Source organism: Paramacrobiotus metropolitanus, unplaced genomic scaffold (genome assembly GCF_019649055.1).
Source record: "Paramacrobiotus metropolitanus isolate TYO unplaced genomic scaffold, Prichtersi_v1.0 Parri_scaffold0000069, whole genome shotgun sequence".
Lineage (NCBI taxonomy): Eukaryota > Metazoa > Tardigrada > Eutardigrada > Parachela > Macrobiotidae > Paramacrobiotus > Paramacrobiotus metropolitanus.
The window spans coordinates 108,159-121,266 of NW_026570289.1; the positions used below are offsets into that span (position 1 = coordinate 108,159).

The following is a 13,108-nucleotide window of genomic DNA, read 5'->3' on the forward strand; positions in this document are numbered from 1 at the left end:
AGTTGCGTACCGAAGCTGGAATATCCATGCAAATTGCAATGTGTGTATTGCAGCTTAAAGCTTATATGCACAAATGACAAGTACAAACTGCAACACATTTCTCAGCTTTCTGTCTGACAAGATGAGTTGCATTTACGTGTTTGTACAAAGAAATAATGTCATTATCACAACCAGTGTTTAAACTGTCATGAAACTGTCCCATTTTGCGCACCTTTCTGGCTTATCAACCTAACACAACGAACGTATGGTACATCACGGATTTCCGCCAGTTGACTTGTGATCCACTGATATCTGTCGACAAAGTCAGCGTCGACGCATAAGAGCGCATTACATTTATATGCAGACGTTTGTGACTGAATGCTTATTTCGAATTGCTCTCTTTACAGTACAAGTATCAAAAACAGGTAAAACACAAGTTTTCGAAGTTATGTCTTGTATGCTACCGACTAATTCTTAATTATTCAGGCCTTCGTCGATCTCAACGGCAATATCTGTATTCGCGTCCTTTAACATTGTGTCGGATACTATATGCTTATACATTCTTTCGCAGTGGAAAAACCCTGTACCGGCTGCCGTGACCGCAAACGTCGCTACCTGCGTTTTACAGTTGATATACGGGATTACGTTACTGAGCATTAGCGCCGTTACTATCTTCTACGATAACGCTAACACGCCCACCTGGATTTCTTATGTTTTCCCCATCGCAGCAACATTTCTTCAAACTTGCTATAGTACTTCGCTGCTATGCGCCATCACCGATCGATGGATCAGCATAGAATTTCCTGTGTTTTATACCAGACATATTTCTCATCGCTTCGTAATTCTTGCTAACATAATAAACATTGCATTTAATTTGACTGCGTGTGCGATAATGTTTTCAGCTGGTCGAAATGAATTAGATTTTTCTTCGGGAATGGGTTTAATGATTGTCTGCTTACGTGAACCGTGGTGGATTGGCTACAACGCGGTATATTACGGTTCCAGTTCTTTTCTAACCTTGACCTTTCCGCTTCGTGTTCTCGTACTGGCGGCACAAGCGCGTCGTAAACGGAACTTCAGCGATAAAAATACTGCAGCTTCAATCCTTAAATCTACAAGTGTACGGGCAATAGTGGTGGAAGCGATTACCGCATCCATACGTTTTCTTATCATGATTGTTCTGAACATGAGTTTTCCGACAATGGTGGCATTATGGTATATTGTAACCGGCATCGGTTATTTGACTCAAGAGCAACATTTGATTCTCATGTACTGCTCTATGGTCAAGAATGTTCTTATTATCGCGGTCTTGTTCCTCATATATCCTCCGTTTCGCAAAATATCATGGAATGTCTGCACTCGAATTTATGGTGCCCTGGACAAACATTTGCCATTGCTCTTCCAAACCAAAAAAGGAACGTAACTCTGTTTAAACGTTTGGAGCAACGCATATAATCGACCTTTGCCGTAATTTTGTTTTGGGCTTTGATTTCCATGGATGTATTACGTAGTGCTGTCTCATGTTTTCTCATTTGTTACATGGTTTATTTGTGTGTTCTTTCGTTATAAAGTATATACTCCGTACATGCTTCCAAAGTACAACACTTACGTTAGTGCCCGTGTATTAATTTTCGGTAACATCGCTTTACTGTGCGCAGTTCGTCTGTCTTATGGTTAGTTCCTTTTCAATTATTTTATGCGTCTAATGTACGAAAGCGCTGTATGAATGTTTCTCATATAAAAAAACCCTTCCGCTTCTCGTATGTTATGTCTAATAATATTCACCATTTCGGAGGTACGTACTGTGTATTTTAAAGACCCAGTACGAGTACCGTTTTGTGCTGCCTTGTTTACTGGCTAATATTGGTACTTTTTGGGGCTAGTACTGACATTATGCCCGAAGCAAAAATTACCTGCAGAGCAAAACTTTAAATTATGGATTTGGTACCAGATCTCTTTGAAAACGTTGCCGCTGTTTGTGATGAAAGGAGCTCTGAAGGCGAAAGCTATCGTAGAAATGCTCTAGCTTAACACGGCTGTGGAAGTCATTAGTCGTGTTGAAGCAAAATTGAGGAGTTTACGCTGTGTGAGGTTTAAATCAGTTTTACAAACTAACTTTACGAACGATATGCCTCGGACAGCTGGTTGTCTTCTTGTAGGAATGCTTTGCGCAGGTAAAAATTAACCATATTGCAATAATTACTGAGAATACTTCCTTTTTTTGATACTGGCCAATACGGTTCCGCATAATATTGTATCAGTGTTCCCGTACTCTGTTGACTGTTTCCGCACAAATGCCAAAATAATTTTATACAATAACAAACCTAACTATGTGTTTGTAATACTTGTACAAGTATAATAGTTGGTATAGCGGCTAGAAACTGTATGGCCGGAAAACTGTATGCACTGGTTTATTAGTAGCACGTATCAAAATTTAATAAATTTTTTAAAACGTACAAATTTGATTTAATTACTTAAGTTTAGAGTCAAGACAACACTGTTGCAAAATTTATGCCAGGCAATAGTTACACAAATTGCGGCGGCGCTTTGCAGTTAACATATCATTGTACACCAATTGTAATTATGATGCTTCCGAAAGAACGTTAGAGTTTACTGGCTTAGTGGCGCGTAGCTGTCGTTGATAATTACTGTTCTTGTATCCTCCTGGGAATTTGTTGACAGCGAATTGCCATGATAATTTCATGACAAAAGATAACGCCGCCTTGCGGGAAAACGTGGACATCTTTTTGACCACTAAACTGTTCATACATACCGGAGCTAGATTTTTGCATCACGATGTTTTCCTGACCGCAGCTAACAGTCAGCTTTCAAATTACGTACTCGTCTGTGTAGTAATTATCGATATTTTGACTTACTTCGCTGCCATGAGTAATGCAAACAAAATAGACAATGCTGTTATTACCGGAGTTGCCGTTGCCGATGATTAACAGTACGAGTACATGTAATTTTACTGCGAGCAGGTGTAAATTAACATAGAAAGTAGAGTGTAGAAAATTTGTAGATGTTCCACTCTAACCTGCTAGCGGAGCGGACGTTCCGGTGTGACTGAACAAGCACCGGTTTAATAAATCGGTGCTGACCTAAAATTCATGCTTCTATATAATACCATTTTGCCGGTTCTTGTTATTCGCAACTGTAATTACTTACAATCTTTCCTTCAAAGTACGATCCACTGGAACAGAGCACGCCATTGTAATGTACGTGTTGAAGTGTATTTTGTCACACTTTGCAGGAATAGCTCTTGGTTTTTTGCTTTTTCTTCGAAATAAATACGGGAGTTTTCGTTAGAGGAGCAATGCATTCAAAAAATTACCAAAAACTCAATCGGAAAAGTGCACGAAAACGAACACCAATACATGTTAAGTCTATGGAGAAAGTAAATTGGAAAACTACGTAAAAGTTTAACTCCTGCACGCCAAATCGGTACTTTTTAGAATGTGCTACGAATTAAAGTACTTCTACATGAATTAAGTAATAGCACCGTACTTGGTTATATGACTACTAAGTATCTTTGCCAAGGACTACGGCCCCTCTCTTTTTGAGGCAAAGGATCTCAGCTTTTACTTCACCAATTTTGTTACTTTAAAGTACATCAAAAATCTCTAGCTGTAGCGGTGGATTCAAGACTGTTGACTTTTTGCCGAAATTACTTGTCCAGGTCCAGTGACCAATCGAAAGCTTGTCACCATGGACGCAGTGAGAAACGCAAACTATTCTAACACAACTTGACCAAGAACAGTAGAAATATCTGGGCTGATATTTACCCATAAGTAGGAGTACAATATAAAGTCCAAATGCATGTAACTTTACACGTTAGGCATCATCACGTTAGTCATCATTGCAAGTTATATACTGTATGAACAAAGAAGACAGTCCGTGTTTCGATAGGTAAAGTGTATCGCAATATTACTAAACACACGTACGGGTTTATTAATATTATGACAGTCTGTAAGCGACCGCAGGGCAACACATGCTTGAAATTGCATATATTTTAATAGTCATCGGGCAATATTCATTCGTGCGGGGCCTGTGCAAAACATTATATAACAAAGTCAGTCATCCACGCAAAGGAAAATTTATGTACAGTATGCAGGCAGCCCGTACTATGTATTTCGATAAAATTATGTACAGTGCATTAGAAACACGTACCCATTTAGTAATATTACAGTATATAAGCAACCGGACAGCACAACATTCTTCGGATTATTAATTTTCCCATAGTCGTCTCCCAATATTCATGGTTTCTATATATGATTCACCGTTACTACCAAAAAGGTAATTGGATACCGAAAACTTTGTTACTGTACAAGTATAAACGGTGCGGTAATGGTTGTACAGCTTGCTGTGGTTTTCAGCTGCGCACAGTGACTAAAGCGCTAATGTGAACCAACCTAGCTGATGGGCTTCAGACCAACTTAATAGACTACGCACGGTTGTGTTTTTCTTTGTACGATTGTACCGCTTTTTATACCACTCGAACGAGAATGAAATTTCCAACAAAACTGTCGGCTCAGAATGGTGACGACTGGCTCATATTTTCAAACTGCAGGCCAAAAACACGATAGAGTCGTATATGACGCGCAAATGTAAGTGGTCTCTCTGTTTTCTCCCAAATTTGTACTGTGGCTGCACGGCACATATGATACGAGTATATAGATAGGCGGTATACTCCAGCCAGCAGTCCAATTATTTTAGGCAGACAGGTCTTTTGTAATTACACTTAATTAACGTATACGCTAATTAACAAAGGGTGGAACATTCATGCATCGATGGACAGGCCAGTCCAGGAAATGTAATACAACCGCAGTCAAGTTGATTTCAGCGAGACAGCAATTACACTTGAGCGTGGTAAAAACATGACTGCCCTTTGTCCGATGGTTATAGAGCAGGCAGTACAAACCGTAATCACACTAGTTTATTAATAAGATAGTGTATTAATAAGATTATGTTATAAGGTTAAATGGGCGGTATACGTTTACAGATCAAACCGACCAATACGCTAGTTGTACACAGTACACCAATACGCTGTTGTAGAATATCCAGGTTAAATGGTCTGTACGCTATTCGTTTACAGTACAGTATGTCTGTACGCTATTGTACACAGTACATGGCCTGTACGCTATTGTACACAGTAGATTGTAGGCGGTATACAGATCAAACCGACCAATACGCTGTTGTACACAGTACATCCAGCACAGGTTAAATGGTCTGTACGCTATTGTACACAGTAGATGGTCTGTACGCTATTCGTACACACCATCAGACCAAACTGATTTGTACGTATATACAGTACAGTGCACAGACCATAATCCGCTATTCGTATACCCTACAGTTTATGGGGGCGGTACTCAGGCCAAACCGACCAATAGGAGAGCCCGCTATTGTTACTACCATCAACCGCTGTTGTTACTACTTCTCTTCTTGTCCAAATCTAATCGCTTGCATATACGCAGGCATGCAAATGGTAAGCCGGGCCGGTCATTAATTACAGTACTGGCTGCTCTGGGTCGATTACTTTAAAAATTCATATCTCGCCTCCCAGTCTGTTACTATATTTCTGTACACTTTTCCCCACCAGATAGAGCACACTTCAGTTGGTGGGATTGCAAGTTTTGAGAAACTGGCCTTTTTGAGAAAAGCCAAAGTAAACTTATTTGTTTTGGTAGTAACGTCGGCAAAGAAGCTGCTCAAACAAGTCGGAAAGAGATCTAGCTAAAAACGACGAAGAACGAGTTTTAAGGCAGAAATTTCACTAGCAACCAAAGGGTTTGGCGTCTGTTATGGGTACAGTAGAAAAGTCTCTTTAATAGAGAATTGATTTTCTTGAATATTGTGATTCACATTTTTGGTAATATCATACAAATATCTTAAATAAATTTTCTTAAAGAGTGTATTATTAAAAATATCGGTCAACTATTTGTGTTGTAGAAACTGCGATATTACGGGAAAAATCTTACTATCACACCAGCTAATTTTCGCATCTTCAATCACCTGACCGTCATCACTCATTACCCTCAAATGGTTTGGTTTCAGATGCTCAATTTGCAGCACCACCAAGCTTCGCCAACCATCCGCACCATCCGCTCTAACCCCTGCACGTCTAACCCCACAATGTTTGGGGCACCTCCTCACTCGCACAGCTCTCTCGTTATGTTACGTGGCGAACCGCACCAGAAGGCAGTCTCATCCCCCTGGCCACGCATCAGGGGCAGCACCTGGCCGGGCATCGGGTGGTGGTCCCAACTCCCAAGGTGGGAGTCACCTGGCCACCTATCAGGTGTCGCCAACCTCCCTGGCCACTGATCAGGGAGGACACCTGGCCACGCATCAGGTGTCTGCGATGGCATAGACGCGTACGCATACGCTCCTTCCCGGTGGCCGTGCATGTTCTGACGATACCATGAGACTCCGCGGTCGAGCTGAGGCTGACCATTTGCCCGAAACTATTTGTCGGCGTTTCTCGAACATAGGCGTTAATAGCTGTCATTAGCAACTTTACAACACTATTGCGGCAGAGCTTGAGCCTTCTTATCTGCTAATACTGCAGAAAAAAATAGGATCAACAAAGAAAATGTAACATAAGTGCAATCAGACTTCCAGATAAAGAACGACCCGCATCATACATACGAGTATATCATAGAAAGATAAAATATGCATGCGAGAAACAGACAAACGCAAAAGATTAATGAAACTGAAGATAATTACTCGCACATAATGGAGCGCTACTGGTTTTCCGTATATTCCAAATAACGATGGAGGTGTGATAGGGACAGAGCTTCAGACAACAGGATAGAATTCCTTTGGGGCACCTTTACCTTCCAAACGCAAATATCGCACTCTGTGACTGAACGCTTTATGCAGCAGCTCTTCTTCCTTGCCAGGCTTCTGGCTTCCTGCGTAGCAAAATTTCTCTTTAATGTTAATATTTTGTAGAAAGCATTTTGAACTCCCAGATTTTCTTGTCCGGATCATTTGATTATGATGCAAGTGCAAAATACAAATCTTGCTTAACGCGAACTTTCGGTTAGAACTCGGAACCGGTTGAGATCTTTAAGATCACCGTAGTACAATTGTATAATTTTAAAACTGGCCGAACCACAACTGAACTGGTACCGAACTGTTCTGCATACTTTGAAAGTTCGAGATCCACTTTTTGACTTGCCAGATTGACTTGTTATTGCCATGCCATTGATTAATAAAAACACCGAAAAACTTGATCCGGCCCTGAATTTGTTCTAAAACTGATTTCTTAACAGAACGAACGCAGCCTGGCCCGCGCAGCTTCCCGAAAATTTTTGACCGCCAATATAAACAGAAATGGATCCAGAATTCTCTGTATCAAATGAGGAAATCCCCTATCGTATGCAGCAGCGGCAGTTCCACATTTATAAACTGTAACGCTATCCAGTAGATCTTGTTAGGTGTCCAACATATGAGAATGCTCATCGTAAGCACCGACAAAATCCGAAAGCCGCGATGACCTTTTTTTAACGCAGTCCCTTCCTGTCTTCCGCTGTTGGAAGCAACACTTCTGTTGCTCGCCACTCGCCCGGAATATTTCCGTCGAAGCAGTAAGCAGGGATATGACAATAATATTATTGCCATGGGAGCCACAAAGATGCACACTTCGATGAATTGTGAATATATCGGCTGAGCATCGACCGCCACACTGCAATCCGTGGCTACTTGCATATTTGAACGATGGTAAATCAGATCTGTCATCAGGAACGGACAAATTAACAGATGACAGTACACAACGACAATAAAACAGAGGATTACTGCGATTTTCCCGGAATGATGGCTGCGATAATTAACAGGAAACGTGGTCGCCCAGAGGCGGTTAAGGGTGATCATCAGGTGAGCGTGGTCGACAGCAGCACCGCCCAAATACAGCATGTACAGTTGTATACCGCACACGAAGGATGTGAAGTACCATCGCTGCGCAATGTACTGTAGGAGATTTATAAGGTCGGCTATCGTTTCGAAGATGTTAGCACAGAGAAGAGCGATTAAATACACACCAAAAGATGACTGCAGTGAGCGGCTGGTGGCAAAAAGATTCAGCACAAAGCCGTTAATGAGGATTGTTGTTATTATTATAAACAAGAACACTGGTAATAATGTCGTTGATCCGTTCCATTCGTGAGAAATTTCACTGGAATTGTTAGCCAAAATAATTCGGAAAAAAAAGGTGAAAGGATTGCGCAGCCAGGAAGATGCTCAATTTTGCTACCGCAAATGACTGAGGTATTTCTGTCGTCTGCAGATCAAACCTTACGGTGATGGGTACCCGATGGCAGAATGGCAGCGGATCTTTTATAATAATTGTTGCGAATTGCATATACTAGTATACTCCACAAAAAAAGGTAGTTCTTATGGCCGACCAGATGAAATACAGTAGTCTTCCGATGATATAAGCAATATGGTGTCAATGTGTCGTTGAAATTCGATCATCCCGCCTATTTACCAAATTATGGCATTGACATCACTCCTGTCCGACTTTCTTCAGCCTGCGCGAAGTCTCTGGGCGGATATTAATCGTTTCATGTTTCCAAGTATAAGGTTTCAAAAATAATGTGGCTAATCTTTGTCCCGAATTTATCTGCAAATTAATCAAGCTGGGATACAAAGCAGCGTCTTGCTAGACCATAATTAATAGGGTTCTGTCCTGACTGAATGTGTACGGAGGGAAGCAGGACGGTCGCTGTTTCCGCTTGGACATTGTAGAGGTGTTCAGTGTAAAGGTCGTAGCGGGATGTAAAAAATGTCAAAGAACCGTTTCTCCCAGAACGTTTATTCTGCGATTTTATTTAGGGTTTTCATTGAAGTTTTTGCATCGGGAAATCGGGCGTCGTTTCTTTTTATTGAACAAGAGACAAATAATTTTTGATATTGCACTGCTAGTTTTGTTAAAACAATCTGAAGGAAAACCACACAAAAAATTCGTTATTAGCGTGTTAATGGGGGGCATACGATCAGCTATCTGTTCGGGAATTTGACAGCAATATATTGCCTATACTAAAGTAACGTTTGTTCTTCGTTGGCGTTTATTTTAAACCGTTCGCCGGCATTCGACAAAACCGTCTGTAGGTCCAATAAAAATTTTGTCGTAAATTGTGCACGGCTCAGTTATTTCGATACACTTGCCACAGACGCCGTTTTCGGAATGCTGTGCTCGCCGCACTGCACCTTGCTGACAGCCACCACAATTTAGTTGTTATAGTGTTAAACTTTCCGAGGGCTCTCATTACCGGATTGTAGAAGGCCGCTTTGCTCCCACCTCCCGGCAGCAGCGCTCGGTTGAAATTCAAAGGGGTTTTCATTTTCTTCGTCAGAAAGAAAGAAGATGGCGCAGGTGTTGCGCTTCTTTCTCGGTTGAGCGGGATCCGCTAAATAAAATTGATTGTGTATGTAATGAGTACAGTTATGAAAACATCTGATCAGCAGAAATATTTGTTTGAATTATTTAAGTGAGATCAGTTAACTGAAAGAAACGTAGAACTATGGAAAAAATTATGCAAAACGTCTAGCAGGTTTTTAGTAGAAACGATTACAAAATGAATAGCGTGCGTCTTTTTTTATGTTTTAAGACTTACGTTTTTTGTTGGCCGGATTTTGCCCCTTCACTTCCGTCGACCTAGACGAGTTCTTTTCTACTGACTCTGCGCACTAGAAATCAAAATGTCACAATTCAAACAATTTTCCACAATTATTTCTCGTATTTGTACATGCCTGTAATAAAAATGCGACTGCCTAAAATTCCTGTAATTTGTGCTCGTAGGTTAGTGCAACGTTGCCCTTACGGTTAGTAGGCAAAGCCCGTTCTACTGTACATTCCGAGCACTGGCGCCTGCGGAATTCCCAACACTGAGGAGATTTGGTGGTGGCCAAGCGCAGTATGGACAGCATAACAATCTGAAAAACGCACCTGTTCGCGAAAAGTGCGCCCTGATGAAATTTGGCCTCTATAAGCAAGTAAAGGTCATGGGGATTAATCGCCGTCTGCAATGTGCAAGCGGCGCCATCGGTCTCTCTCCAGCCGCCTTCGAATAGCTGGCTTTCAAAGACCGGGATTAGATTCGTGTCACCTGGATCAACATCAGTACTGAATCGGCTGTAACTGGCCAGCCACATTCTTCCGATGGGTATTTAATCGTTATGGTTGTTCAGAAATCCGTAAGATACTATTATAATACATCATCTAGAAAACCAAAAACAGTTCATCAAGGGAGCGACTATACTCAACTGTACCAAGAACACAGGCAGCATTGCCCCGCTGAATTTCTAAACTGCAACGCTGCAATAAAAACTGTTTCGCACGGATTTCTCCAGTCTGCTCCCGGATACGTTTGGCCAGGTCCGAAATAAAACCTTGAGTACTCGGGCCACAACCACCAAAAGTTTCGAAAGCCAAAGGCTGGACAATGTACCGATCTCTCAACTTCTCATACTTTCCCAGTTTTCGAATCTCAGCGGCTTCCGCAGCTGCGCCAGGGTGATCAGAAGTTTGACCGATATAGGTTGCCGCAAGCGTGTTAGCTACAGTGACATCCCACACTAAAGATTTTCCATATTGCCAAGGATACAAAGTCATGCCATCCGGCCGCTTTCCAGTTTCCCTATCAAAACCAGGAGGTTCCAAGATGGCGGATATTTTTGCTGATCCGAAAGCCCGCTGAATTATATTGTTAAGCGCGCTGTGGCGCCGCAGCCGTCCTGCACTTTTCTTACAGGAAAGACCATGATGACCGTATCTATCCACCATTTCACCACAGCGGCATTTGTGCTCATTACAAATAAAAGCACCCAAACGCAAAGCCACAGCCACTCGTAAACTCATGTCATCCAGGAGACTTCCCAAGCTGGACACAGGCAGCGCCGACAACCATGCAGATGACTCTTTCGTAGACAAGGCCAACAAGCGAGCTTTAGCAATAACGTCGGCATTTTCCACTAAGAGACGGTGCATCTTGTCGTACATCAAACCGGTCTAAGCTGGCTGCAAACGACGGCTCTGCAGAGGCGGTGGGTCTTCTCCAATTTTTTCTTGATAAACCTTGACCGCATCCTCTCGAGAGTTTTGATCTGCGTCAGGTATAATCTCATTGACCAGAGAATCTTAGCGTAACACGAAGACAGATATGCAGGCAAAGCTATATCTTCTGCCGTGCAAAGGCCGATTACCCCATAGCGATCAGGCAAAATCGTTTGCCGCCACACAGGTTCGGACATTTCCACATTTGTTATTTCTTCTGCTCTTTTTCTGACAGTATCATCGAACTGGCGTAGTTTTTCTGGACACTTCCAACACGGGGCGCACCTAAGAGTAAACAACAATCTCGTCAGCGAAAGACTGTTTTTCAAAAGGAACAATGACTGATGCGCTGGCAACACACCAAGCAGATCAGTCAGACGCCGTATCTGACCGATCTTTCCATCTAACACTCGCCCTATTGCCAAATCCGTCAGTGGGGCACCAAGCAGGTCCAACTGCTCCGTTGAGACGAGCTGTATCTCCGGTGCAACAGAATGGAAACTCTCCACAACATCCAAACGTTCACTTTCTGTGCCACCAAAAACGTACAGTTCACATTTGGCCAAGTTCAGCTGCAAGCCCAATGCGGATGACTTTTCTAATACAGTTACGAAATCACCCAATACGGTATCCGGATCCCCGCCGCATGTACCATCGTCCAGAAACCAGATATTCAAGGCTGCTTGTAATTCTTTGGACAAAGTATCAGAATAGCAGAGGTCCAAGGGGATCCCCTTGCTGGATACCGTGGGCAGAGGCTATGATCTGGTCTCCACAGAACAAAGATGACGGCGTGCTGTATGCCGCAGAGATAAAGGCAAAATATTCAGGAATTACTTCGGCGACTTTTTTCAGCAACACATCTCTGCGGACAGTATTAAACGCATTAGCAAAATCAGGTTTCAACAAAACCTGAACTTTTGTGGAGTCGCTCTGAACAAATTTTCGAGCAGCATGCACGGCCGCCTCGGCTCCTCCACGTGTACCATAACCAAGCTGCACGGGGCGAGATAGTTCTCCCATTTCATCATGAACACGACGACTAATGACTTTTCCAAAAAGCCGCCGCAAGGTGCAGCCGCATGCTACTGGACGAATTCCTCCACTCTTCTTCAAAAGTGGCGTCAACATCCCACCGAAAAACACCCTTTTAGCCGCCGGAGGTATGACACCAGTCAGAGCCAGATTGGCCAACTTGGACAAGGCCGTCAGCAGAGACTCTCCGGTTTCTCCCGGGACACTAACCATCTCCTTCAAATGCTGCGGCCGAAGACCATCTGGACCAGCTGAAGAGCCTGCAGGAAAAGATCTAACAGCGACAAAAATCTCGTTCGGAGAGACATTGTGAGTTACAGAATTGACGTCGCAGACCGTTGTATCCACATCCGCTGGTGGATCTGGATGTTTATGACGTAGCGCTTTAATAACGTCATCCGTCAGCGAAGCAACTGATTCTTCAGACGTCATCACTTTAACCGCACCACTGATGTCGCCATCCTGCAGTTTGGCGTTGACTAATTTGCGTAACTTTTCATCAGAGGACTTCTTCTTGCTAGCCCTGATCCTAGTAGTATTGAGCGGAGGGGAGTCTGAAGGTGTGCCGCGCAAGTTTGCCTTCACAGAAGCGGCTAAGGAAGGTCCTCGCCCAGCCTTAGCAGGAGGTGCGTGCAGATTCTCGAGCGGAAACAACAACAATTTGGCCCAAGACTCCTCGTCATTCTTGTTACACACATCATTGACTGAAGATTCTTCCTGTTTTTCTGTCATCGGGGTGTTTTTGTTTGTTACTGTTCCGGTGCGTAGTCTGCGCCTTTTGACCGTTTTTGTGTGAGCGTAATTTGACTGTTGAATTATGAATCATTATGATTTCATCGTGTTCTCCTAGTCTTATGTCATAACTGATTCGAGGATTGTTACAATGCATTGTAGATAATAAATTCCGCTTGAAAATCTCCGTGTTTTCCCACGGTTTTGTGAAGTACACGCAGTGGACTAAAATATCGAATCCCAAAAAAACCTAGTCCACATAAATGGTGTCAGTATGGAGACGAGTTTATATGTACCAAATCAAGT

At 42.7% G+C, this 13,108-nt stretch overlaps 1 protein-coding gene across 1 annotated transcript; it reads left to right on the plus strand.

The window, feature by feature from the left end:
- The first annotated feature begins 310 nt into the window (after positions 1 to 310).
- Positions 311 to 1,566, plus strand: LOC129594593 (uncharacterized). Its single transcript, XM_055491332.1, has 2 exons — positions 311 to 404; positions 466 to 1,566. The coding sequence occupies exons 1-2, from the start codon at positions 358 to 360 to the stop codon at positions 1,400 to 1,402; spliced, it is 984 nt and encodes a 327-aa protein (XP_055347307.1). The 5' UTR covers positions 311 to 357; the 3' UTR covers positions 1,403 to 1,566.
- Positions 1,567 to 13,108: the final 11,542 nt, after the last annotated feature.

Bases quoted from the DNA above. Each gene is read 5' to 3' on its own strand.
- LOC129594593 (XM_055491332.1), top strand. From the start codon at position 358: ATGCTTATTTCGAATTGCTCTCTTTACAGTACAAGTATCAAAAACAG. The intron at 405-465 runs GTAAAACACAAG...TTAATTATTCAG, and splicing joins AGTACAAGTATCAAAAACAG to GCCTTCGTCGATCTCAACGG.